This window comes from Poecilia reticulata, linkage group LG21, assembly GCF_000633615.1.
Source record: "Poecilia reticulata strain Guanapo linkage group LG21, Guppy_female_1.0+MT, whole genome shotgun sequence".
Lineage (NCBI taxonomy): Eukaryota > Metazoa > Chordata > Actinopteri > Cyprinodontiformes > Poeciliidae > Poecilia > Poecilia reticulata.
Genome location: NC_024351.1, coordinates 8,028,754 through 8,048,903, shown reverse-complemented (window position 1 = coordinate 8,048,903; position 20,150 = coordinate 8,028,754). Strand labels below are relative to the sequence as shown.

Genomic DNA, 20,150 nt, shown 5'->3' with positions numbered 1-20,150 from the left:
TATATATCATACATCTGGCATTATGTAACTGAAATATTTCCTGTGCACTGTGAAATGATTTTAACTCTAACTTTAGCTTGTGGTTTAATGTTCTTCTAGGACAATTTGTGAAATGTTATCTTTCGGTTTTAGTAAACCACCCTTAGATTATAAGTAGCCTCCCCTTTTTGGTGGTGTCCCTTTGCCTTTCAAGAGTAGTAAAACAAGTTTGTTTACTTTTTGTGTGAACATATTGGATCTTTTGACCTTATATATTTGCCCTAAGCAGAATCATTTGCACAGGAAATTTACTATCAGCAAAATTCCTCACTGGGCTACACCTTTGGCAGCAGCTGGAATGTTTGTGTGCCTCTCTGTGAACGTAGGCGTGTGTTGAAAGGAGGTTGTGTTCTCTACCTACTACTCACCAAGAGCTTTGAGGGCTTTGTGACGTGATAAACATCTGGAGCAGAATGAGAGTCACTTACAACTAATCCCTGGGGTCAGATTGGTTTCCTGCAGACACACACACACAGTTCTTTCCCAAATACACACGCCTTCACAGAGCAGCTGCATTGTATTGTCCAAAACTCGGAAGATCCACTTCACTCAAAACACAAACAAAAGCAACAGCTGCTACATTAGTGTATTTTGCTTGGAATTAAGTTTTGTTTTAGCTAGGCTTGTAAGATGACATTGACCTGCAAATGTCTTTTTGTAACATAAGTATTTCCTCGTCAGAAAATGTAAATATTTATTGCACTGACAGCATGCAGATTTGGAAGAAAAAAAATGTGTCAAATTTGTCATGTCAGATTTGAGTGTTAGTCTTGAGTGACTTTTACTGAGTGCACACTTTTTGCTTTATCAACCTGCTTCAGAAAGTAGTACGAGGAGTATGTAGACATCCACACCTGGAGCAAAAAAGACCCCTGCTGTCCAGTGGAGAGCAAAACTTCCTGGTCCGACTGAAGCGGGGGATGCAGACCAGGTCAAAAACAGTAACCGTATATCAACAGTTTTTCATCACCATTGGAAAAAAATAAAAACTACAATATTAGCAAACTGTGTTAGTGAATTTCCTCATTGCACCAGGTTGAATATAGACAATTATTTTCTGCAAATTGTTTTTAGCTTGTACTGCACCTCCTTTAAATCATTCTCGTAGTCTTGCTACTTTCTGTTCTGTTTTGTGGGCTGTTCCCACGTAAAGGTGAGGATTCCTAGTTGTGAGAAAGGAATCTGAAAAAAAACAAACAAAAAAAACAATTTTAGGTGATTAAAGTGTGATTGTGTGTTTCTCTTGGTCAGTCGAGGAGTAGACCGAAAAGACTCTGTTTTGTTCAGCCGAATGGAGAAGTGGGTGTTCAAGGACGTCACTCATCGTAGTTGCAGGAACTAGAGCAGTTCACAGACCTTTACACCTGGATTTATTGCCTAGCTCTTGCTGCTGAGTGTTGCCAATCACTGACTATGTCTAACACCTTCTCAAGTCTCTTTCTCTATATACACACATTAGGATCGTCATGGCTACTGTACCAAAAAGGCTCATCTTTAGTTCAGTTTCAGCGTGGTGAGGATGTGAATATTTATTAAAGTGATTATTCTTACATGTCTCTTTAAACGTAGTCTACTCCTCAGAATAATTTAGTAACCTTTAGATCTTTATACTATTGTTTTTATTAAGTTTCAGAAGTTGGTAGGTAAAATCTTCAAGTTGGAGAGTGCAGGGCGGTGTTCACAATTAGACAGGTATGTATGGATACAGATGAAACTTTGGGATCGTTTTCCCCCCTTCAGTATTTGTCATATTTATACATTTACTGGCAGAGGAAAAGGAAAAGGTAACATTTTTGAGCTAAGTGAAAGGAAGTCTAATTTGGCTGATGAGCATCTGTCACATACACCTAATGTTTTTTATTGTTGTTTTTTTTATAGTAGCGGCAAACAACATGTTAAGAAATCTGAAGCGGATAACATGTATTTTAGTTATATTTTTTGCATTAAATGCACTAACAAGTGTTTGTCCATTATAGTTAATTAATTACCGATGTGTAAACTACACATCGGCACCTTATTACAGTACCCTTTGTCAAACATACAGTAGTGGTGGCAGAATTGTCATGTCTGAATCTCTTTTTAGTGTTGGAAGCTGCCTTAAGATGAATAGAAATATTCTTAACTGTTGTTTTGTGCACAGCTTTTCAGCAGTTTCTCACCAGTAACAGTGTTTCATGTGCCGTCTTTGATGAAATAAATCAAGAATTTAATTTATTCAATAATTTTATAATATTTTCCTTTTTTTTTTTTTTTTAATCAAATAACTTTAAAGACTGCACCAGTCTGTGACCCTGCACTGCTAAAAGTGTTCAATTACCTTTTGCCCACATCTATGTTTTCATCTTGTTTGCCATCATACACTGGTGAGGAAAGTGACACACGAGCTGCACATTTTCAGGAACGTTTTTGAGCGAGCCAGCCATGTTAGTGTGAGTTTTGGAGCAACCCTTCCACTCAGCCGTCCAACACACCCACTTCCTTTTAAAGGATATTAAAAACAAGATTCCCTTTCAAATTATCATATTTTTTTTTTTGCTTTTAAAGTGGCAGATTTGTTGGTGTTGGACTCTTCGCGAGAAATGACAGAACTGCTTTCTTAAAGTAGTTTATTAAGTGTCAAATTGAATTGAAGTCAGGGTGATGCAAGCCCAGGAGTCTCACGGCATCTTGCTGGTTGCCAGGTGTGCTCCAGTCTGAGCTTAAGTGAAGTTGGTCATGTGGAAAATTGAACGGCCACTTTGCATTTTTCTTACTTACTCATGCAACATTTTAGCAGGTGTCGCAAGACAACATATGTGCACACTTCATACTTAAAGCAAAAGCTGCAGCCTTAGATAAGCTCATCTTTAATGTCTTGCATCCACGTAACATTTGTAGCTGCCAGACTGTACAGTCTACTTCGCTGTAGCTGCTTTACATTCTACCTTCTTAACCTTCTACAGACTCCCCAAATGACTCTGAACTCTTAATGCCAAAACAATCAGATGGTTTGTAATTTCCCGCTTGCTAAAAAGACAGCATTCCCTGGTGAATAGAGGTGAGACTTTCACTGTACATGAATCCAACGTAAAACTTGTTTGAGGGTCAGTAAAGGGATAAAACTGGGTGACGTTTCAAAATACACGAGCAAAAATCGATGACTGATCATTTTGATAGAGACAATCATTTCCTCCATGCATTATTTTTTTCCCTATAGGTTACTCCAACAGTAAATCAAAAGCAGCTCCACATTGCCACTCGTTGTATAACAGGAGCAGCTAGCATCACCAATTAGCATCTGCAGGCCTGGCAGGGTATCGTTTGCATCTCCAGCGAGACATGCAAAACACTAAAACAACACACTCCAATTATCTTTCATTAGTGTATTTGTTTTCGCCACATGAAAAGAGGGAAAGCAATCCACAAGTTCTCCAAGTGTGCCACTGCTGTTCAAGACTTGCTGAGTAATGGTAACCCAGGAGTAACGCCTGGCGAATTGCTAGGCAACGGTTTGTGACTGCATAAGTGCTTGGATGAGTTATGTTTGCTATATCTGCACAGAGTTATGTATTCTGATCATAGGGTCAAAAGGAGAAGTTGTTTTGTAACTGACTTTTCAGAAAACCGGCTATTTGTAGAAAGGGTTTGGAAATCTGTTGTAGTGCTGTATTTTTAGGTTTAGAAAAAAAAGCTCAAACAGTGTTTATGTTGTTAAATTTAAGCTTTGAAGTTTAACACCGTGTTGCCTCTACTGGAACTTTTTTTGAAGTTTACCACTTACCAGGTTACAGAGAAATGAGCAGGGTAGAAAATTACAGCAAAAAAAAAAGGCCTTGCTAAGGAGGAAAAACTTTTTTATTTACTAGGAACTTTTCAAGGGAGCGTTTCAATACTTCGTAATAACCTCGGAATTAATCAGATTTAATAAATCTTTTTAATTATCTGTATCAACCTTATTCATTGAGATTTGCTGGTGTTCACTAATCATAAAAGTAGTCTTGGCTATTTATTTTATGTTATTATAAACAATCAAACCCACAGCAGAGTTTTTGTGAGAAATGTAGTTGCCTTGAAATTTGTGCCTTACATCAGTCAGCTCTGTCCGGTTTAAAACCTGTAATCTAAATCTGAGTCCTCTCATTACAGATCTGCTTTGCCCTTCCTCATATCTCTTTGTTCTTGCGTTGGTAGCATAATTACAAATGTTCTTTCATTTCTTGGGAGTGCGAAATCATTCAGCAATTTCCAACAAGATGTTGGCGCAATGCAGCACCATCAGCAGCATGGTTTCTGTCTGTTGAATTGGCTAAATATAGGATACATCTGCTTGGTTGATCAGATATTTCCCAGGTTTGTCACATAAGTACAACTGAAATTTCTTAACTTTTTTTTATTATATTACTTATTTTGAATATGTAGATGCATAACTTTTCTCTTATTATAAAATAACATTAATTTCACAATATCAAACAAAACCTTACGGAAGCCCAATAACTATAGAACACTGTAACCAAAGGAAATAGCTGGCATACTCAAAGGAGTGAGAAGAATATTGTTCCTCACCCCTTTGTTCAACTAAACGTACTCATGAACTGAGACCAAGATGGAAAACAGAGCACATTACCCACAGAAATTGCTTGTTACTATGATGGAGATGTTAGAATAGAAACATGTTTTCCGGTGGTCAGTGACATGCTTTGCTCAAGAAACTTTGATTTTATTCTTGAACGCGTTTACCACGACTGCCCTCCTCATCTCCCGGCAATGAAAACGTATATAGCAGCCTTAAATATACAGCGGGGCAGATAGAGCAACAGTGCGCAGCCCATGTTGTTTAAACCACTACATTCTATTCAGAGTAACTGCATTTCTTTAAGTTCAGCTGCCAGTGTTTTTTTAGATGCTTTCTCAGTGAGAGGTTGATATCGTCTTTGACATAAGCCGCTTCGTCCATCAGAGAAAAAACTGAAATTTGTCACAGATGAAAAGTGACAAAGTTCAATGGAGGTTGATAACTCTAATAGACTAAGCGACATATCACATTAAAACATTCAAATTAAAAATGTTATACTCCCAGCCTTTCAAAAACATTTTAACTGAACGGTGGCTGTTCCCTGTTGAGAAGCAATTCTCTTCTCTACCAAATATTTCACCTCAGTATCAGACTGTTGCCCTCTTCTCTGAAGCCCATTTTTGCTCAGCATTCCGTCTTAACAAAAGTGTTTTCCAGGTGCTTGAAGGCTTTCCTTTCAGTGTATGCCAGTCATTGCTAATATCCAGTCACATGCAGCTGTTCAACATGTGAGTTTTACAGCACAGGCTCAAGTCAAGTCAAATTTCTTTGCATATGGCACATTTCAGCAAAAAGGCAGTTCAAAGTGCTTTAGATTATAAAAAACACAAAAACAAAAAGTCACAAAAATATCAGACTGCCACCAATTTGAGAACAGACACTGTCTTTTGTCCAGTGTCATCATCATAAACACCATTTACCTTGCAGCCGTACATATTTCCATGAAACACAGCTGCATCTAAGCCATATCATTGTAGACTGGAGAAGGTATATTAATCAGATGTTTGGGTAAAGTGTATTTGGCGAAAACGGAACAATCCAAAGTTATCAAGGTCTTAAAAATCATACAAACACAATTTCCAGAAATTTTTGTGTTTAGCCAAACCTACTGGGCTACACCAGCAGAACATCTCACCTGAGTCTCACCACAAATGGATAACTGTAAAACAATGTCCAGTGACTTTCAGTTTCAGCTGCAATATCAACACACCACGATTTGTATCACATGGTCCAGACTAGTTGTGGTTGGTTTAATGGTTTGGTTGTGATGAGGTCAAGTTTGCTGTTATTCCTCAGAAACTACTGCAAAAGCTTATGGTCATCTTGCCTGATTTACTGGCCTAAATTCAGGCTGCTTTATCACTATGCTCTCTTGTTTATACCACTTTGCATGCCTTCTTTGTTCATCAGCACCTATCTCCTGCACCAGACAAAGTTTTTGGCAGCATGACCACAAGTTTCCGAAAACGTCTGTAAGATATTTCATTCATATTCTCATGATTTCCTAATTACTTCCTAAATTTTTTTCCCCCTTGCACCTGCCCCTTCCATGTAAAGATACTTTCTTGGACATATATATGAGTGAACAGATGTTTTTTTAATAAGCACGGTGCTGTGGACTTGACTAAAATGTACAGAGCAGAGCCACTGGGTGCTTCGAGTGTGTGGTACTGCCAGCTGGAACGCTTGTGCCTCTAATCACTACATGCAGTCCTATTACACACAACCACAGGATTTCGAAACCGCTGTCTTTCTGAAGTTTCCTGGATCACCCCTGACTACCTCAGTCTGTTCAAGCATGTATTTCTGTCCATACTTATATAATCTGAGTGTGAGTTTGCAAACTGTAATATTTACAAAGTTAATGGTTTAGTTAGTTCGGACTTTTGTTTTCTTCCTTCTGCAATGAACGTATACTCTATCCACGGTCTACATTTCCTGACGAGTCCAAAATTGGAAGCTATTATCATCCTGAGAAAAATGATTTCTATTTCTTTCTCCAAGCCTTTGTTTTACTGTACGTTCTTGTTCATGCAGTGTGCAACTTTGCATTTCTATAATTAGCTGCTCACTTTTAGTGAGGCTGTTCTAAAAGGCTGAAGCAAACCGCTGACCACATGCTAGCGTAGCTTAGCCACATTGCTAAATTACAGAGCAGCTTTTCTTTTCAAGGCCAGGCTTTGCGGGGCCAAAAGTCACAAATGCCAGCCCAGTGCACTTCAGTAAGAAGTTCAGTAGCAGCACATGAACAATGTTTAGAGAAACATACATACATAGCTTGTTGTTTCCATTAAGATGTACATGCTAAAATGTAGCAATGTATCCTCATTCATACTCAAAATAGCTAAAAATGTTTTTACAGGAAAGTACAATCAAGTAAAAAAAAATAACTGTACTTCCAAATATTATTGTCTGAATGGAACAGAAAAGATTCTAGTACCTTTTCCTTTTTAGGAAATCCTCATGTTTGACACATTGTGCACCAGAACATGGTCTGTGACCAGCAGTATGTGGATAGAAATGACTAAACCCTTTGGCCAATGCTTTTATATATGCGTGACCAGTGCTGGTGTGCGGTTTATTGTTGACGTCTATAAATAAAGTATGCTCATATTGTGGTAAAAATGTTTATCCAAACTAGTGAGTTCCATTTGGGTGGGATGCTTTTTATTAATGTCTCTTTTGACAGTCCTAGTTCTTGCTTTTATGAACTCATGTTCAGTTTGGTTTATGCATATGGGTCGAATATAAAGTATTAAAGCTTGGTATTTAAAACCACACTGTCTGACACCAATTAGGCATCAATTGTCATGAAAGCCCTCAACTGACAAAGAACTGACCATGAGATGATGTTTATGAATGAAAGCTGGCTATTTATTTCTGCAGTTCCTCTGTGTGGTTTTGGCCTACGTATTCAGCCATGCCCATGTTTCCAAGAGGCCAGTCAAGGGTGAGAGAGTTTCCCTCACCTTCGGGCGGCAGAGCTCCACTGCCATGCATGAATCAACAATGTCTGTGGGGTTCAAATGCTGTGTCTGTTTGCCTCTGCCTTGCTTTTGGTGTGTGAGCGCGGGGGATGTTCAATGCCCAGCAGGGTGCCTGTTTAGAGGCTGGACGCAGTACAGAGTTTTCAGTCTGCTGCTCCCAACCACCAAGTGATGCACTGGACAACCTTGCCTTAACACAGTGACAGGCACATTTAGCATTTTGCACCTTTCCTGATTCGCTCTCTGCCCCTGATGACAGAAACAGGAGGATCACTACGTTTGGCACTCCAACGTTAATTTAAGGAAACCAACTTTATGAAGAAAATTAGGATGGTAATGACCCATAATAGGTGTATATTTCTTCACTGCCTCTCTTTAGAGCTTGTGGTTTGGATTTCATTGCTAGAGAAGGAGATGACATAAAAAGTACAGAAGAGTTCAGAGAAGGAAAAACCAAAGGAGCCTGTTTAAATTTCTGTATGTAAAGAGTAGTGATGTTAGAAATATATCCTCATTGCTATTGGATTAATTAACAACCTCTTTGATATACCTATGTGTACTACTGGCAGCACTAATTTTTAAGCTCTGTAGTTCATAGCTAGTTTTCATACATTGTTACTAAATTCTGTCATTGCAAATTTCATTTAAGATATGCTAAACATTTTCTTTTTTTGTTGTTGTTGTTGTTGTTGTTTTTTTTTACCTCCCCAGGCCTTTTTTGCTGCTGCCAATTGTTGAGATAATTCAAATGAATAATCCAGCCATCCAGTTTATCTTTGGAAGGCTGTTGGGGCTCGGTCCTTCCTCTAGCGGCAAGAGGCAGGGAACACTGTACATGTTATTAGCCCATTCTCTGTAATAATCTTTTTTTTTGTTTGTTTTTGCTTAATTGTGGTGGTTTTGGCCCTCCATTGATGGAAAAACTTAGGGAAAAGGAAAACTTAGTATTTAGAAAAAAGCAGAAATGCATGATGTTTCTTACAGTTAATTTGCAAAACCTGTGTAATACAGACTTCATTTCACAACTTCAATTCACAACTAATATGCAATCATTCAATCTCAGAGGGGAGAATGTCAAAGACTAGATTGCATCTAGTCTTTGACTTTGCATAAATTCCACATCCTGTGTTTGATCAAGCGTCACTTGCACCAGTCTGTAGCGAGCTTGTAAATGGTCCTTTGCTGCTACTGGAGGTGTGAAGTACCATCTGTTGGTCATTTTTCAAGTGCAGCCCTTTAGTTTCTGGCTACTCTGGTCCCTTATTGTGCCAAACGCCTATTTGTGAGTAGCCATCAGACAACAACACTCTATTTCACCCCAGTTAAAAAAAAAAAAAATAAATAAATAACTAAGTTGATGCTTTAGTGAATGGAGAAAATTTGTTTTTAATTATGCATGGCTGATGTAGGATATTTCAGGTTTTCAAGTCAGCTTATTTTCTGGAACAGACATCCACCATGTGTTTAACACATGGCACAATCCCTTTATTTGGCACATGATGAAAATAGGGGGGAAAAAGCCCCAGTGTAGTTATGTTGGTTTGTGCTCCTGCATTTGTGTGTACAGATTTTCAGGGGGCATATGAATGATGTCACAGGTTTCAAGGTGGTCTGTTGCCGACCCACATCCTGTGGCTTCTGGTTCCAGGCACACAGAGACACACATTTTAGTAGTGTGTCTTTCTCTCACGTACGCTCTTTTTCTGGGATTCTGTAAACTACACATAGACAGAGGACAGAGGACTGGCAAAAAATACAAAAATAAAAATTGTTTGGTAATTTACAAAATAACACGAATGGCTGATGACTTGATAAAAGATGAACTACACAGTAAGAATCTAAGATGAAACAAAATCTGATTCCTCAAACTGAAACTGAAAAAAATGCAACTCCTATCAATCCTTGGAAGATGAGAGAGGGAGTGCAAACAATATACAACAAAATGAGGAGCGGTTAAAAAAAAACAAAAAAAACTACAAATGTATTAGTAAAACAATAATATTTAGCAAATTAAGATTGAAAAAAATTAAATAAATAAATATACCCTCAATACATACACAGAAAACAAGTCTTGCTAATGAAATGCTAACCCTCCTGTTATATTCAAGACATGGTACAGCCCATTTAAGCAGCTCCAGGCCAGCTGAAATTTATTTCATTTACTTGACAAGTAATTCCAGCAGTAACTCCAGCAAGTCACTCTGCTTAATTTGTCCTTTGATCTGTTTTCTTAGCAGCTGATATCCGGGGGCGTCTTGAGTAACCATAACCATACAATTATCCAAACTCTTTGAGAGATCTATTTAGTGTTGAGCCCGACGGTTCACGATGACACACATGGCACACCAGCAGCAGAATAGCACTCGGCAAACTCTTCAGGAAACACAGTTTTACGGTAAAACATTGACATTCTGTATCTGCAGGTCAAATAGGTTGTACTGTCAATGTTTCAGGCACTTTTTTTTCTTCTTCAAATGTTTAACTAAGCAAATGTCACTCAGGCAATAATCAAGCATATTCTACTTGGTAGGAATAGCTGCTATAGAGTAAGAGCATGTTTGGATTAATTCAAACCATTTCCTCATGTTTTACAATTTAATCGACCATCATGTTTATTTTTTCAACTTAGTTCTAACAACCTTTACATTTAAGCAATTATACAATTTACTGTTTAAAAAAAAATACATTGTTTATGGCTTTCCTTTTTCCGCGTGGACGCTCTGACAGAACACGTGTGACAGTTAGCAACACACTTGGACACAGACTTTTTGACATATTAGACTGGATTATATATAAGCATGGAGAACAGAAGAGAGTCAATCATTTGGAAATTAGGTGGTACCTGATTGCAAATGCTGCACGCAGAGAAACATTTTAGCCAAAAAAATATTCAACCTCCTGGCAGAACTGTAAATAAAAGGAGCTATCTACCGTATGTAATTCTGGTCCAGTTTTTGATTCCAAATACTCACAAACATCCACACTTATTCAAACGGCGAGTATGTCTCAAACATCATGTTTACATTTTACACACACCAGCATAGTACATGCTGTATTTTTCAACATTTTGTTTCTTTTGATACGTACATGTGTTTCACTTGTTTTTAAAGAATTAACATGGATCAAGGGAGGAGCCGTGTTTTGATCCAACAGTGGTTTAATCTGGCACTGACCACCACTTCAGAACAAGACTGAGCCTGACAACACTTTGTGTCAAACAGGTATTTATGTAACAGTTGATACAGACATACATGAAGGTCGGGACTCCGCCACCAACCAGTGCATAATTAGTGAGTGGCTGTGGGCTTTTGAGACTCTCATGTAAGATCTCAGACTTACATGAACCTACTTGTATGTAAACTAAGATACACATTTGCTTTTCTGAGTGTACTAAATCTCAATCCAAATTGCAACACAGGCAGCTGCAGTTTTGGCAGCCTTGAGAACAGAGAAAGACTATCCTCAAAGTGCCATTTTGTATGGAAAATAGTTAAAATTTAGAGGGGGAAGACATGGTTTGGAAGCATTTAACTCCTCCAAAGTTGTAATTAGGAAAAAACACTGCCACAATATGAGTCTAATGATGATATATTACCTAAATTAAATTGAAACCATTACCTCATTAAAATATCTGACTAACCATTGTGCATTTGTGGTAAACACATTGGCATTTCAACTTTTGGCAGATTCATGCTGGGTTCTAGATCGTTTTCTTCTTAGCAATTACAAAAACCTTTTCATTTCTCCACCTCACCACATAATTGTGTTGACCTTTTGCTGTCAGATTGTGGGAATTATATTTTTGAAATGTCCAGTTTTTATCGCAAAGGGTTACTTGCTAAAGAAGAAACATTAGTTTCACCGTCCTGCAAATCACGGTGTTATTGTTTCATACTGTACAGGGCAGTGTCTAAGTAAAGAGTAAATGCAGCCTATGAGATTCACAAAGTTTTTGATTTTATTTAACTTTAAGGCCTTTAATTTATCCCTGCCAGTGGCCAGGAAATGCACATTTTAAAGCCTTATAAACATTCAAATTCTAAAAGTAGGCAACCGTTCATTACCTTCTTATGGCTTCTTCTTCATGCAGGTGCCCAGCAGAATGCAAATGAAATAAATGTTGCCCGCAATGAACAAGGAGACCGTAAAAAGTTTTCCCAATGGCCATTTTCTTTCAGTTACTCAATTTACAAAATGAAACACGTTATATAGATTAATTAAACACAAATTGGTGTTTTGAGCCCCTGTTTTTCAGTTAATTATTATTATTTTCTTTGCTTACAGCTAATGAAAACATGACATTGAAGATTAGAATGTTACATCGGCCCTATAAATAACACATTTTCAACATAGTAAAAGGGGGCTTAAAGAAAAGTATGTTCATTACCTTCTTAAAGTTTGTATTTGCAAGAGATACTTTAACTTTAGAAGTGCAACTTCAAATTTATTTGAAAATGGCTGTATTCTCTTTACCATTATATGACATTAACAAATTAGGTTAGTGGTTATACAGCAGCCTTATAGCTTTCTCTTATCCCTCAGGTTTTTTTAGTTGTTGCAGACTGAGATGTGGTCTCAGATTCCACAGCTGTTTTTGGCACATTTGTGAACTTCAATGCACATGTTTGTCACTGACCCAACCTCCCTTTCCTGTGGATTGTTTGGGTTGTGGTCACCTGTACCTAGCCAACAGCTGCATAACTCCTGGTTTTGCATGACAGCCAATCCTGCATTGTCAGAGTTTAAAAAAAAAAAATACAGTTGCTTGCGACTATTTTTTTTGTTCAACGTTTATCACACGTGGTTTCCTTGAGTTTTATTAAAACTGTTTTCTTGTTCTATCCAGAATGTGTACGTCAGTGCCCCCCGAAGTGGCTGAAATGCAGTTATAGGGCTTAGTCTTGAAATTTTCATAGAAGTCTTTAAGCTCTTCTCTAGCCCTGGTTAAGAAGTTCAAAATGGCTCAGCTTGAGTTTAGTTATTTTATCGTTTTCGGCTTGTGTTTAGTTATTTTATCTTTTGGATGAACTCATTTTTGCCTGAGGGTGTTGTTGAGTTTGGAGTGCACTGGGATGTTGTGGTTGGAAAAGGTCTTTAGCTTGTGTGACACTCCATGCAACTTCAACTCTCAAGCATAAAAAATTGAACTTCCCAACCTAAGACACTGAAACTTGCTAAGAGGAGAAAAAGATCGCATGCCTTCTTGAGGCCCATAGGAATCTCTTAAGTGTCTAAAATATAAAGGTTAGGTTGATGAAGTGATGCACATCTTTGCAAGCAGTTGTGCCAACTCTCAAACTTCTCCGCTCGGTGTCGCATACAAAGCTGTTCACGGTGAACACCATTTTCAACCTAGCCGATTACTGTGTGACACCAAGTACACGTACGTGGCCATAAAAATGTGCCTTTCTATCGATGTTTTCTGGCGGATATCTGCTTTGAGTTCGCTGTGAATATACGCAAACCTCCATAGAGTGAAGTAGGAAGCATTTGCCTGTTAAAGAGAAAGGAAAATAAAAATTAAGAAATCAGATGGACTCTTGGAGGCGTAAGAAAGAGTTGGTTGTCATAGCATTGACACTGAAAGTGGTGCCATGTCTGTAAATTCATAGTTTCCATCTCATAAAAAGATCTAACGTGATTTTTCTTGATGCAGCTTGTTTAAAAAATGAAAGTCTTTTTGTTTTTGTTGTGCAACCTGACCTTCATGGTTGCAGTGAGGTCTGTACATGTTGAAATCAGACCTTACTGCAATAAACAGATCTGTGCACAAGTTGTACATATAATTAGAGCATGAAAAAAAATGTTTCCATTGGGCTCTCATTGTGTGAATTTCTCTTTCTTGTCCCTCTGAAAATATTTTATGACAATTTCAGTTTTGACAAGGCTGTCGGAAAAGTTATTACAAGATTCATTCAGCCATAAGTATTTGGCTCCATTTCCTCCATTTTATTCCTTCTGTAAATCATCTTACTTCAAAAGTTTGTTTTTCTCTCAGTGTCTGTTCTACCTGACCCTCTCTCTTTTACTTCTTTTTTTCCCCTCTCTCTCTCTTTTCTACCCCTCACTTCAGTGTGAGTCTTAGCACCATACAGACTCTCTTTATCCGGCGTGTTTGTTCTGCAGGACCGAGCAGCAGCTTCACCTCCTCCAATGCCAGTTGGTTTGCAGAGTCCTAATATGAGCAAAGGTGGTGCAGAAACAGGATGGGATTTAAGCGGGAGCTTCCCTAAGTGGGAATATTGGTCACAGACAGGTTAACACATGGGCATGCAGATTGTTGCGATTAACGGGCTGTCAGAGCCTTACACGGCAGGCAACGGAAATTCTGTCTCTATTGCCATCAAGCAGGAAAACAAGAACAGTTCTCACAGCTGGATGAGGCTTTTAGCCAACATTTGCTCTTAGGAAGCAGTGAAATTCCATGAAACTAAAGAGCCAGTTTATTTCCTAACCATTACTGCATCTTTGATCCTAACTTGTACTAAAGTGCTGTCATATTAGGCTGGCCCATCAAAACAGAAGACAATCCACTTTAGGTCGTTTTATGTCATTCGTTTTTTTCTTTTATTTGTGCTACTGTATAAACAGCTCGGTTGTCTGTGGGTTCATGAATCTGCACTTCCTGGTGAAATCATTATCTTTCCATCTGCTGAAGGCATTTCAGGCCACTGAGGAAAACTTTTAGACATGGCAGTTCATCTTTTGCTGACCTGCTGAGGGATCAAACTCTGATTAGATAACAATTTGTTCCACTCACTTTCTCTCTCTCTGTCTAACTTTCTTCCTTTTCATTTACTCAACATTCAGAAAAGCAGCCGCATCTCCTGAATACAATTTTTTTTGTGTGTGTGTTACATTTCAAACTGTGACCTGCTGGGTTTAACTGCTGTCATTTTTAAGCTTCTGATCTCTCCTTATGGCGCTTTTTGCCTTTCGTAATTTGTACCAAAATCTTTTTTTGAGCATCCTTAACCGCTCTTCCAAATAACAATACAGTTTACTAGCTTAGAAACTTAATGGTCAGACTTTATTTTCTTAGGAACTATAAAAGGAAGGAGCAGATATGCAGTTGTAAAAAAAACATGTTTATGTTGTAAACGGACGTGCTTTGCCCAGTAACAGTTGGGACTTCTCTTGCCATGGTAGTGCTTAATGTGCAGTTTCAACCAGCAGATCATTATCTTAATGTGGCGTAAACAATAAACAAGCTTTGGTGTTTTGGGCTTTCTCTAAGACAACAAAAATCACCCACAAATTCTGTAAACCTATGGTTTACAGAATTTCCAAGACTATTTCAACATTGGTGGATTTTGGCAAATTTGGAAGAAAACCATTGTCAGTGTAAAGGAACATTTATCCACACTGCAGCCTCATTACTCCGATACTCTAAGGTTTTCCTGGCTCCTTTTTGGCCATCCTTTCTTAGTGCTACTGCTATGGGTATCGGATCTGCACTATGATGTATTCTCATAATCTGTTCAACTCAACTGTCAATAAAACATATATATTTAATTATAAACACAAAGGCTAGATACATAACTTATACATGTTTTTAAATATGGTAACTTGCTTATCTTGTCTTTATCCCTAAAAAGACAAGATAATCTATAAAAGTCAGATAACTAAACCCTCAGTTTATAGCAGATGACAGGATAATCTTAAATGCTTTAAGGGATTGTGAAACCATGCCTATATAAAGAATTTCCCCCTCAACATGTCAGTCTATGAGCACTTTCATTAAACCTATTTACAGTAGGTTTAGTAATAAAACTACTGTGCATAAATATACTGTGGGAAAAAAATATTTCCTTTGTCACAGGTTACTTCTGTTTTTACTCACTCTTCCCACTTTAAGTTTCAAATCATCAAGTAAATAATTATATATGACAATGATATCTTTATGAAATTATTTCAAAAGGCAGTTTTAGTTTTAAATTGAATTTCTTATAGGAAGAAAACAGCCCTCCGCCCCCTGGTTAAGTCTTAGATTATCTGTTCAAAAGTCAAGTTTTTGGGGGGGTTGACCTTTCTTGGGCCTGACCTTTCACCTAAATAGATCCCGACTCACCAGAAAGAATCAGGTATCTTAACAAATGAAATTATTTGAAAACTGCTTTTTTTAGTACACAATAAGATGATATTTGTCTGTTATTAAAATGATCAAAATATTTAGCAGTGCTAAAAAACAAAAAAAATAAATAAATAAAAAAAATCTGTCCGGAGCAATTTCCATTTTTCTAGCTGCAGGATTCTTTATGTTTCTTTTACCTCCAGTTGCGTGGAGGTATTTGAAAGTATATTTTACTTGTGTGTCCTCAGCTATGGAGTTAATCCTTGTTTCTTAGTGCTGATTCCAGTGGCTACATGCATGTTCATGCATAAAACCTAGAACAAACAGATAACTGAGAGTTGGCATGCAAGCAGAGACAGTCAGAAAAGAAACTGAGCGACAAACTTACATGGCGTGCTAATGCTCGCTCACATGTCTGTTGTCCAGTATGGACACAACGGAGGAGTACAAAGAACATCACTCCCACCCTGTTGTCCTCATTTTCTGTGTATTGGGAAAACACATACAAATCTTGGTCATTTTGACCCGAGGACAACAGGAGTGTTAAGACAGCTAAAAATATGAAATAGATCTAAAATTTTGGTTCCCCGTGATCGCAAAAGTCACACATTTTAAAGATAACTGCAAAGCAGTCCCAGGTTTTTGAGTCTTTCCTAAGGCATGCCTCAGTCATGACTCAGCAGCATCACCACCAAACCACAAAATATGGGTGTTGGATGTTTGGAGTTGGCTGTTTTATTTTATTTTTTTAGCTGACACCATCATGATACATGAAGTACTAAAAACAAGCCATTTTTATTTAGAGCTTGTAATATAATATACGCCAGCAGATACATGGGTATTGGTCAACAAATGACATTTTGGTCAATGTCTGGCTCTTTATAGCAATTATTCAAGATATGAGATTTGAAATAAGAAACATTTGCAAAAACATAAGCCAACAATTACATAAAAAATCTAAAAAAACAAAAACAAATCACACTTAATCTATGTTCTGAACTAAGGTGTTGTACAAAAGGAAGGTTTTCTGATTTTTAACAGCATGCCAAATTTTAACCACAACCCTCTTTCATTGCTATGATTCAATAAATATGTGTACTGAATTTTCATATGAACTGGAAAACAAGATATTATAGCTGAACTTGTAAATTCAGCTATTGTTCACTCTAACCTAAAAGTTTGCTCCTCCTTCCCCATTAGATTTAGCTTCTTTTTTTTTTTTTTTTAAACTTTGACCCCATTTTGAAAACAGACTTAAAAGGTCCCCTCCATTTGGCTTCTTTTGTAGGGGTCAGTTGGAAAAGTCACTGGTCAATCAAAAGGGCCATTGGCAGACTCTTTATCCATAAGGACAGGGTAGAAAGACATCTGGTGTCGTGTCCACAAGCCCAAAAAGCAAGACAAGGTACGTACAAATTGTGCAAGCATTCTTGTGCTCTCTGGAGAGGAAGTGACTTGTCAAAAATAAGCTGACTAAGCATCCAGTTAACCAGAAATCACATCATACTATCCGTTTGTGCATTATGTCTCTCGGTTTTCTGATGCGCTATTTAAGGAATATAATGTCTTGCAAAACACCCTTCTCATTAGCTAGAAAATTTGATGTTACTAACTTTATTGGAGAAAAACAAACAAGAGCAATCCTGTTTTTTGTTATAAGATTGACTTTTGAATTCATTCCTATACAATTCATTCCTATACAGAATATACATTTCTGTATATTCTGTATAATCTGCATAATCGGTATATGTGCATATAGCTCCCATATTTGTATTTTTATTTATATTATATTTATACTGAACACTTCATTTTTATAACCACCTTTGTACACCTGTAAATACATATTCATACCCAGTATAGCACTTTTGGATAGATGCAAACTACATTCCGTTGCTTTGTACTTGTGACGGTGCAATGACAATAAAGTTGAATTCTATTCTATTCTATTCTATTCTATTCTATTCTATGTCAGCTTTTTTTTTTGCATTTCTGTATATTCAGAAGTCCTGCAAACGTTTTGGCAGCTGTTAAATCAATTGACTCTTGATTTAATTCACTATGTTACTTTACATTCAATGTCAATAACTGCTTCTTTGCCTTTTCAAGCTTCCTAAAAGACTCCCGAGTTTGTACAAGTCTGCTTGCTTGGTTAAGCCAGGCCCAATTGATGAATAATTAGTTGTCAGTTTCTTGAACTGGACAGTAAAGCAAAGGGATTTTTCTCAGCTGCTTTGGAACTTCCTAAAATAACCAAAGTGGTTTCTTGTTACTTGTCAGACTTCCGTATACGAGGATTATTCATACGTAATGTCAGACAGTGTTGGTCATTACGATAAAAAAAGCAACACCCTCGCAGCTAATGCTGTAATTTAATTTCCACAGTCAGCCTTAGAGAAGCAGTTTTTACGCAATCAGTGAACAGTAGCAGCTCTATTGGAAGACATTTTTTGTTAAACTCCTACTGTTCACATCACGTAGTTGACATTGACCATTCACAAACACCACAGTGCTAGATCAGTCTCTCCTATACATCAAAGTAATAGATTGCTTAATCAGTCGGTAGAAACTTAACATGTCTTCTTTCATAAGGCCACCTTAGAGATATACTTGTTAATTTAGACCAAACAGGGCTATCTATATCCATAAGCTTATGCAGCGAGCTAGAAATGCCTTTTTAACTGCTAGAAAGTTGAAATCTATTTCTGACATTTAAACCAGTTTGACTGTCCACATTAAAAATGTGTCTTTTCAGTTCAAAAATGAAAAGATAACGTGTGGTTACACACTGTAAGTTTTCATTGCGTAATCAGTTGGTAAAAACTTGAAAGATATGTCTTTTTCCGCCTCATAAATTAAAAAATGTTTTGTTTTAAGTAGCATCTTAGAAACAGTTATTCGAGCACAGATCAATGCAAGGCATAAGGAGATGATGACAAAGATGGACAGAGGGGGGCTCAAACCAGCAACCCTAGATAAATTCCTGTCACCATCAATCTAATGCCTGATCTGTTAGTCAAAAGTTTAAAACATATTCTTCAACTTTCTGCACTTAAACTGCGCTGACTTTATTAACACCTCAGGGACGTTGGTGACAGTTTAACCTTAACCCTTTGTTTCGCATTCATGTCCTCACCTACAACTGATTCATAGCAAAGTTACATAAAGGGGAAACGCTCACAAATTCTCTTTCACCATTCAAAATCATAATGATTCTTGCTTATGTGTTTTAATTCCAAAGATCGTTAGATGCTTTCCTTTAGTCACCAAGGAACTGGAAACTATTAAACTGTTCTGCTTATTTTTGACTTGTCGAGCAGCTTTGCAGCCATCAAAGTCAAGACTCCATTTGCTGGGTCATCAGTTTTTTGGCACATACTTGTCATATAATATACATGGTGGCAACTACCGGTGTCCACTAATGACATACTGAGACTCATATTGACGTTTCCCAAGACCAGCACATCTGGTCTTCTGTGTGTAAGTCCTTGCTACTACCTCTCGGAGACCAAAATTTCAGTGGAGCAATAAGTCCTCAAATTAGTCTTCCTACCAGATTTTTGTACTCAGGCACCTGCAACAACATATCAATGGCACTACTTTTATTTATGTTGCAGAGATATGTGAACATTGTTTTTTTTTTATGTCACTAAAGAGTGATGTAGAGCAGGGCATAGTGGGGTGTTGCCCCTGACTCTCAACCAAGCTCCCTTCTGTAATTAAGGCAATGGGTTGAGCTATGTGTCTTAATGGTGGGCCACTCCCACACACCAAATCAAAGGGCTCTGTTACCACACACACATATTACATAAACACACAGACACACAAAGAAAAAAAAAATGTGTTGTGTATGTAACCCATGCACACTGACTGGGTTTGTGTATGCTGTCTGTTGTGGTGGAAATGTTTAGTGAGGACATTAACCATAGACATATGTCTGCGTCTAAATTGGAGTGATTTACACAGAGGCATTGGGTAGGAACGGTGGGCTTCTGGACTTCAACACAAGCTGCCATGTAAACCTTCCACGTATTTCTAAAAATGAGGCTTGAGGTTAGCGTATACACCTTTTCCTCACATCTTCATCTTTCTTCAGCCTGTCCAAAAACTACAGCAGGATGTGGTTATACACAAGAGAGTTTAGTCTTCAAAACCAACCTGTAATCTTGTTGTGCATGCTTGTAGAACACTCCATGATAGAATGTCTGTAAGTTTCCATTTCCACTTAGATGTCTTGTCCTGTAAGCAGTGCTAAAGCTCCTCAGCTTAAACCATTTTGCCAATTCTTTTGGCCATTCTCCCAACAGCCATTCCTGTGCGGTTTTCCGCTCCCACCTCATCCTATTCTTGGATGTGTGCTTTCCTAAACCATACTTATGCTGTTTTACAAAGCGAATGAAATGGCCTATACTTTAAATACATGTTTATGAAATTCCCAAACTTGCTGTTGCATTCCTTCAAAGATGCAGACACCAAAAGGAACATTCCAGAACCTTGAAGA

General features: G+C 37.7%; 1 protein-coding gene across 2 annotated transcripts in view; it reads left to right on the top strand.

Annotated features, from left to right (window-relative positions):
- The window catches only part of usta (uronyl 2-sulfotransferase a), a 45,970-nt gene that overhangs the window by 1,887 nt on the left and 23,933 nt on the right, over positions 1–20,150 (top strand). The window contains exon 2 of one of the 2 annotated variants that reach the window (XM_008397752.2): positions 16,941–17,057. The exons of the other annotated variant lie outside the window; for it this stretch is intronic. Within the exon in view, the coding sequence (XP_008395974.1) occupies positions 16,941–17,057 (117 nt within the window). The remainder of the gene's footprint in view (positions 1–16,940; positions 17,058–20,150) is intronic. 2 annotated transcript variants of the gene reach the window in all.